Below are 7,956 nucleotides of genomic sequence, written 5' to 3'. Positions count from 1 at the left end.
AGCTTTCTCCAGCCTCACCCCAAGTCCCATCTCGAGCCATTATCTGGCTTAGGGTGAGGGGTGGTGAGACAGGGTGGGCTGGGGGGGGCAATAAGGGAGGCTCAGGCGGACAAACAAGTTGGGGGCTGTGGGGTGCCCCACGCAAGCTCCTCATGAACCCATGTACTCCTCCGAGGGGATGCAGTTATACGAGCCAGGTTATATGGCCGTGAGTGAAGCATCCCTCCGCTGTGCCCTTCCCCAGGTCTGTGTTCCCCGGAGCAGAAGGCAGCGCTGCTCCATCAGCTTTGGGATGCCATCATCTTCTGAAGGTGCGGCGGGCTGAGCTCTGGACACCTTTCCCACATCTGTGCTTCCCTCCTGCCACCTTGGGAGAGGTGGAAATGGCAGAGAGGAGGAAATGGAGAAAAAAATCTGTGCCAGCGATGCTCCTCCTGCATCCCCTGGGTGCCCCCTCTGGGGTTTGTGTCCCTCCTGTACCCCACGGGGTCCTGCTGACATTGCACGGCATCGTGCTGGGGCTCACCTGAGCTGCACCCCAAGGCTTGCATGGAGGCTGGTGTCGGCTGGGTTTTACAGTGTGCTGCAACGGGAGCATGACTGGGACAAACTGGCATGAGCAGAATTTAAGGACCTACTCTGGGGCCATGTTTCCTACCGGGACAGGTGGAGTGTGCCCAGACCGTGAGCTCAGGGCACAGCCCAGGTTATTATTTCTGTTGAAGGAGGGTTGTGCTCAGGTCACCGTGAAGGCAGAGCTGTTTGGAGAAGCTCGATGTGTTTCAAAGCATTTCCGAGCTGTCCCCGGCTTCCTCTGCTGGGCAGGGAGGAGTTAAGATGGGAAGTACAAGATGCATCTTGTAATGGTACCGATGTGTGCGTCAAGTGTGTCTGCGTCACCCGGCTCCTTGGCCGCTTCCCAAGGCTGGGGCTGAGCTCTCCTTCCCTCCCTCTGGCCACTGGGACCTGTCTGGCCTGGCCCTGGCGGACATGGGCTCCAATTCAGTGCTGGCTGCTGTACCCCCACCATGCTGTGGCTGGGCTCCCAAAAGCCCCTCCAGGGGTGCTGACAGCCCTCCAGCCCCCACCCATCTCACAGCCAGGGCAGTGGGACTGGGGCACCCCTCGTGCTAAAGGGGTGGCCTGAGCCTTGAGGCACCTGGCAAAAAAATTCTGATTTTCCATAACCTTGGCTGTTCAGCTCCCTGGGGAAGTGTGCGACTCCCCCATATCCAGCCCCAAACCCCACTCCAGTGCTCACACCCCCAGCTGGGGTCTGTCTGTGCAGTCACAGGTACCCACACACGTTACCCACGGAGCAGGTGAGCATTGCCCAGCTGTTGGAGCACGACTCAGTGGGGCACTTTGTCTTGCAATGGGTTTTTTTTCCAAGCAGCTCCATCTCCTGCTCCTCCTGCCTTCACAGGGATGTCCCTGGAGCAGCCCAGACCCCAAGGAACTGCTCACTCCAGCCATCCTCAGGCCACTCAAAGCACCTTTTGTGGTCGCAGGTGGGTTTTATGCACTAGGGCACAGCACAGGACACAGGAGCACATGCCCACCCCTTGCTGACTCCATCCCTGCCCTCTCCCTCTTGGAGAGTTGCCACATCAGATCATGCAACACACACACACAAGGGTTTTGCAAGAAGTTTTTAATTCAGAATTGGACAAGTGTGCAAGTAGTCTATTTAAACCGACGTGCATCCTACGCTCTTGTCCAGGCTGGAAATTGATTAGACTCAGACTTTCTTTTCAGGCTTCACCATGCAAAGAAAGTGAGGATAAAACTGGTTTAACTGGCCCTGGATGGTTTGCAGCCCTTGGGCATCAGCAAGACACCTCGGTCCTCCCACAGGAACACTTGTACCCACCCACCATGGGGGTATCTCCTTCTCAGAGGGCGTGGGAGGTGCCCCGGCAGCCCCAGCCCACCACCGCAGCCATTGCACGCCCACGCGGGGCTCTGCCAGGCTGGCACCCGGACCCTGCTCGTCCCCAAGCACCACGTGACACAAACATGGTGCAGTCTCAGCACTTATTTCCGTGTGACAGCAAGAGGCTGTAGACAGCATTTTTGGGAGATCACCAGGGTCCAAGTGCCAGCATTTCTCCATCTCCGAGCAGGGCTAGGGGTGTCCAACCCCTCTGCGCAGCCACCTGCCATGGGGCCAGGTGCCGGGTGGAGCATGTGGGGCGCAAGCCCTGGGGAAGGAGGCTGGCAGATGCCTCTACCTGAAGGCATGAGGATGGCCCAAAACACGTGGAGCAGATGCCGTCCCCCATCACAGGCTGCTTGCCATCAGGTCCGTGGGCCAGTATTGGTCATCCATGTACTGGCTGCTGTCTGTGGTGGGGTCTGTGACGGGGCTGGGGGGCCGTGGGGGCAGGCTACGGGCCAGCTCCGTCTCCCATTGCACCTCCACAAGTCTGTACAGCTCCATGGCAGTCTGAGCATCCTCCACCGACGAGTGCCCTGTGCAGCCGACCTGAGCAAAGGGGTAAAAGCCTCGTTAGAAAAAGGGTTTGGCAAAAATCCAACAGGTCACCTTGTCTGCTTGCTCGGAAGGACGCAAGTGCTGGGGGTTTTGGAGATGGCAAAGGTTCAGTGCAGCCCAGGAGGTACATCCATCTCAAGCACTTTCTAGAGGGCACAGGTCCTGTCCCTGCTTTACTCAAGTGCTCAGTGGGCAGCTTCGGAGGTCATGGGCTCCCTCAGCTTGATCCAAACCGGGAGTACAGGATGAACAAGGTTCATCTCCATCTCACAGAGAGCACTCATGGAGATGGGGGGACCAAGCTGACCACACAGGCTCATAGCAAACCTAGGAACTGCTCTGTATCTCAAGGTCCCTGGTGCTTACCTGAATCTTCTTACGGAGCAGGTGCCTGGCCAAGCTCTTGAGGGAGACGCTGGCCTTGATAGGCAGCCCTGCCTTCTGTTTCAGCACAGGGATCTGGCTGGTGTCTCGAGTCCTGTCTTTCGGGTGGAAGTACTTTAGGGCTTGGAAGTCATGGTGGATGGCGTGTCCTACCACAATCTTGTCTTTCAAGATCTTCAGGATCTGGAAGCGTCAGAAAGGGTTAGACAAGTGGTACAGCAAAAGAAACACCAACTAAGCATAAAATAAATCATTCTGTGTTAAATTCAGTTCCTTCAGTTCTAGCTTTTAGGTTCCCAGAATGGAGCAGTAACAAGCAAACCAACTCACTGCATGGCTTTGGAGGCTCCCCATCCTGTGCTTGTCTCTGCCTCAGAGCAGCTCAGCACAGGCCACCAAGTATCCCAATTTGTGACCAGCAGATAACCCAGTCTTTTTTTAAAAAATTTCTCTCTTCTTCCTCACCTCTGCCTGGGCAGTCTTGAAGGGAATTGCACTCTTCATGTGCTGCTTGGTGATGCCACTCCAGCGCGTCCGGTAGTCCACGATGGGGAGCTCAGGCTGGACATACTTGTCATAGATGATGTCCCCTTCATAGTTCACTACGGAGCACCGCGCCAGCTCGCTCTGCCTGCCCCGAGGACCAGTGCCCACCATCTCACAGTCGATGGCCACATACTTGCCAGGGCAAAGGAGTGGGGAGGATGTCCGTACCCCCTTGGAGCTGCCATTCTCCTGGGACAGCAGCACAGAATGATGCCTGGCTATGCTGTCTGGAGAGGCAGATGGGGAGGGGACCTGTTTGGACTTGGAGATCTTCCCACAGCGTGGTGCCGTGGTACCACCTGTCCTGGTGAGCGTGGTGCTTGCCTCCAGCCCCACCACAGCGGCCTGGCTGCCCAGGTGATGGTGGGGGCTCAGCAGCCCCTTCTGCTCCAGCAGCGCCCGGCGCTTCATGAACCGCTGGTGCTTGCGACTCTTCTTCTTGCTGTGACCCTGGGGAGTGCTAGGACCCTCTGGGGGCTGAGTGCACCCCCCTGCAGTGGGGCCATGGATGTCCTGCGGGGTGGGTGTAGAGGCCTTCGGGGCGGTCAGCAGCGGGGTCATCTGCCCCTTGCCAGGAGGCATCCCTGCTGGAGTGGGCAGAAGGGAGCATGAGTCCCATACAGCCCCTATGTCCCCCTGTCAAAAACGACCCACATACCCCACAGGACATCCCCCCCTTTCCGCGACATACCCCTCCCTCCCGCGGTGTGAGCAGGCACTGGCAGTCCGGGCAGTAACTATGGGAAAGGAGGACATGGACGGACATACTGTCACACCCTGTCCCCACGCTCTTGCGCCCTCATTGCCTGGTCCCCGCCTGCCCTATTCCCGGTCCCAGGGCCCTGCCCACCCCCTCACCGATCTGCAGCCCCCTGCCCTCCCCACTGTCCCCCCCCCCCCGCCCACTGCATTACATACCCCCTAAGGCCCTCTCTGCCTCGCTCCCGGCCCCAAGCCCTGCCCGCCCCATTACCCGGCCCCAAGCCCCTGCCCGCCCCATTACCCGGCCCCAAGCCCCTGCCCGCCCCATTACCCGGCCCCAAGCCCCTGCCCGCCCCATTACCCGGCCCCAAGCCCCTGCCCGCCCCATTACCCGGCCCCAAGCCCCTGCCCGCCCCATTACCCGGCCCCAAGATCGCCGCTCGCCCCCGATCCCCCCGGACCCACCGCTGCCCGGCCGGACCCGGCGCGGCTCCCACGTGTCTCGCCCGGAAGCCGCCGCGCTCACATGCCCGGGCAAGTCCCGTCGTGGCCACGCCCCCTGTCTCCCCATTGGCTGCGAGGGCGGGGCTATTTGCATACAAGGGGCGGGGCTCGCAGCCGCAGACGGGTAGGGCGGGGCTGCCATCGCCTCGCTATAAAGCGCCTTGTGTATAACGCTGGGTGCTGGTATTTCAGCTCGGGGTGCTCCTCTGGGCCTCCTACCTGTCCTATCTCTGGCTGTGGTGGGAAGGGATGGTGGAAATGTATGCGAGGATACCCAGCTACACACCCTGGAGCTCAGCCCAGCACTGTTGTGCTGCAGGTTTGCTGGGGTGCAGTGCTGACCCTGTGGGCATCCCTTCTCCAGCTGGGGACCCTTGGGCACTGCTCCTGTGAGGTGGGCTGATGTCCTGCAGCAGAGAGTTTGCAGCCTCCAGGCCCTGCTGTGATGCTCCCCGGGGTTGTGGGGTCAGCTCTGGCTGGGGCACAGGTGCAGGTGGGGTTTCAGACCAGCCTCTCGTTGCTTTGCTCTCGAGGCTCACAAAAGCAACAGCCAAGGTGGTCAGAAGTGGAGAAGGGCCCCGGGCAGCCCCAGCCACCAGCTCATCCTGGTGCCTTTAGCATTGCAGGGGAGACCATGCGCCCTAGGGCAGACTGTGACTTGTTGTGGTGGGATGAGCCATACAACAACAAAATCACTAGTCTTCCAGAGGGAGCCAGGCACCATGTCTGTCCTTGTCCTGTGAGGCTCTGCGCTGGGCATCCCCTCTCACCACGGCTGAATGGGTTCATGGGGATGCAGGGCAAGTGTTTTCATGCTCTGTTGTTCCCCCTTTTTGCCACTGGTCAGCTTCTTACACCTGTTCAGAAAGAAAAGATTTATTTTTTCCAGTTTCCTTTGTGTTTTTCTTCTGGCTAGTAAACCTCTTCCTTAAATCTGTTGTTCTGTGTTTTGCATCTATTGCTTCTATCCCTGCTATTCAGCTAATTAATCCCCCCTAATGAGAGTAGTTCAAGTGTCCCATGATAACTTGCTAGGGAACCCTGGCAGGTCTCTATGTAGAAATTTATAGTCTTCTCTGGTGTTTTTGGTGAAACTGCATTACAGCTCTGGGGCATGGTTCATTTGGGGTTTCTGGGTCTCTTTGCCCCATTTTTTGTCTCCTAAGTGAGGTGAGCTGACCGTCACCACATGAGTGGGAACAAACTGGAGCCCTGGTGTGAGGGAAATGGGATTGCATGGCTGGTGGCATTTCTCTGCCAGCTCTGGGCAGGTGAGGAGGTGGCATCACCAGCTGCTCTTCTCCCTCCCGCCCTGCAGCGGGATGGGAGATTCAAACACCTGGACCACTTAGCGCTTATTGATTGATAGCTTCTCCCCAGACACATTGCTGTTGCATTTGTGGGTCTGATCACTCTTGGCTTGTCGACAACAAACCCATCCATCTCCTCTCACCTTTGCTCAGTGACTCCTTCCTTCCCTGGCTCCATGTTTTGCAAGAGGCAAGCAATTCCTTTTGGCAGCGGGAAGCTTTAGCTGTACCCTCATGGTTACAGGAAAACCTCAACAGGAGAAATTATGGGCTTTGAATGGGTCTGTCAGTGTACCGTGGCCTTCCCTGATCCCACCAACCTCTGGGTCATCAGTAGATGGTTCTCACATGGTAGATGGTTCTCCCTTTGGTAGAAGCCTTGTGCTGAACAGGGATGTCACTTGTTTCCAGAAGGTCCTGTGGCCTTGCTAAGGATGGAGGGTTTGGCACCAGATGGTAGAAATCCCGTTTCAGATGTGGCAGATGAGCCGAGAGCTGAGATGAAGGCAGAGCGCGCCAGAGCCCGGGAGAGGTTTCTGCGGTGTTTGCACAATTTGAAATAATAATGAAATCTGTAAAACTCTGGGTAGAGCACGACTAGAATAACAGGCTAAATTTGTTGGATGAATAATTTACTAGAAGTGATTGGCCCCGCTCCAAGCGAGACGAGCACCAGCCTCATCTCAGGCGGAGCAGCCTGGGTGGCTTGTCCTCGGCTGGGAACCGGTCCCTCTCCTGCCACCACCTCCAGTAATAAAAGCTGGTCTCCAGCCGAGGTGCCTGTCCCCAGGTCATTGCTGCCAGGGCTACAGGGCTTTCTGCAGAGCTCCTGGTCCCCTCGAGAAGGTGTCTGCTGTTTGTTTTCAAGGCGCTGCTTTGCAGAGAGGAGGTGGTGACAGTGGGTGTCTGCTGCTGGCTCCAGGCTCGTGGACTCACCCGTCCTCTGCCTGTTTCCCTTCTCCAACTGCTCCTCTGTCCTCGGCCGTGGTGCCGAGCCGATGGGGAACAGAGCCATCTTGACATTTGGGATGGGAAGGGAGATGAAGTCCCAGTGCTGGGAGGAGATGACGGCTGCGGCAGCCAATTAACATGATCGTGTTTATGAATGCGGATCAGTAATTCCAGGTAAACTCCCCGAGAGCGGTGCTGTGGGCAAACAAAGCCTCCTGCCTGCCCGGGAACCTGCTGGTGGCCAGCGGTTCCTGACAGTGCCAGCACGTTCCTGCTGTGACTCTAAACTGCTTCATTTCCCAGTCCCAGCTGGACACAGCTCATTTTGTCTCCTGTTCCTGTGATGCCAGAGCTTGCGTCCGTCTTTGCAGCGGGACCCGTGTCCCCCTGAACCTCTCAGTCCCCTCCTTGCCATGGGGGACAGCTGGTGGGAATGAGGATCTCAGGGATAAGTTAGCTCACAGAAGGCAGCAAGGACCCAGCTTTGCCTCCACAGGTGATGAGGGACAACTTCAATCATCCATTCAAACCACTTCACCATCCTGGGCTTTGCAGGCTGCATGGTACCTTCCCATCACTCCCCATGGGTTGGGGCACCCCACCAGGTCTCCCTCAAGCTGCTCCCACAGGCTTGTGGCAGGGCTGGTCTGTATCCACCAGCATCTAGATCAAACAGAAGCTGGGAAACTACAGAAATAGATCAGGGCAGTGATCGGTGCTTGCTGGACCTGGTTTCCTCTAGAGAAATAAAATTTCATCATGAAGGGAGCACCTGGAATCACCGCCATCCTTTGGTGCAAGGGACTGGCTTGGGCAGCTGGTGCCGCCTGGCTGCAGATGCCACCAGCTGCTGGTCTGAAGACACCAGCATGAGGACATCAGAATAGACGGGCACCACGTCACTCCCTGGCCTTTATCATGATGGGTTTTGGAGCACTGCAGCCCTCTTGCTCCATAGCAGAGGTCTAGCACAGGAGTCTCCATGGGACCTCTCCTCTGCCATGCCTCAGTCCCCTCTGAAGAGGGCAAAGTGGTCATGCCCCAGCGCTTGGCCAGTCCTTG

General features: G+C 57.6%; 1 protein-coding gene across 2 annotated transcripts; it reads right to left on the bottom strand.

Annotated features, from left to right (window-relative positions):
* Positions 1-1,653: 1,653 nt before the first annotated feature.
* AEN (apoptosis enhancing nuclease) lies at positions 1,654-4,610 on the bottom strand. Of its 2 annotated transcripts, none has more exons than XM_086620333.1 (4): positions 4,595-4,610; positions 3,347-4,014; positions 2,864-3,064; positions 1,654-2,488 (listed from the first exon to the last, which is right to left on the bottom strand). In XM_086620333.1, the coding sequence occupies exons 2-4, from the start codon at positions 4,007-4,009 to the stop codon at positions 2,285-2,287; spliced, it is 1,068 nt and encodes a 355-aa protein (XP_086476459.1). In that variant the 5' UTR covers positions 4,010-4,014; positions 4,595-4,610; the 3' UTR covers positions 1,654-2,284. The 2 variants fall into 2 exon arrangements, with proteins under 2 accessions (XP_086476459.1, XP_086476461.1); XM_086620335.1 differs by having other exon boundaries at positions 3,347-4,011; positions 4,595-4,608.
* Positions 4,611-7,956: the final 3,346 nt, after the last annotated feature.

Source organism: Tauraco erythrolophus, chromosome 14 (genome assembly GCF_009769465.1).
Source record: "Tauraco erythrolophus isolate bTauEry1 chromosome 14, bTauEry1.pri, whole genome shotgun sequence".
NCBI lineage: Eukaryota > Metazoa > Chordata > Aves > Musophagiformes > Musophagidae > Tauraco > Tauraco erythrolophus.
The sequence above is the reverse complement of the archived record's forward strand: the minus strand, read 5'-3'. Positions and strand labels throughout refer to the sequence as shown.

Bases quoted from the DNA above. Each gene is read 5' to 3' on its own strand.
- AEN (XM_086620333.1), bottom strand. From the start codon at position 4,009: ATGCCTCCTGGCAAGGGGCAGATGACCCCGCTGCTGACCGCCCCGAAG. The intron at 3,065-3,346 runs GTGAGGAAGAAG...TGACGCTTCCAG, and splicing joins TCAAGACTGCCCAGGCAGAG to ATCCTGAAGATCTTGAAAGA. The intron at 2,489-2,863 runs GTAAGCACCAGG...CCCTTTGCTCAG, and splicing joins TGCTCCGTAAGAAGATTCAG to GTCGGCTGCACAGGGCACTC.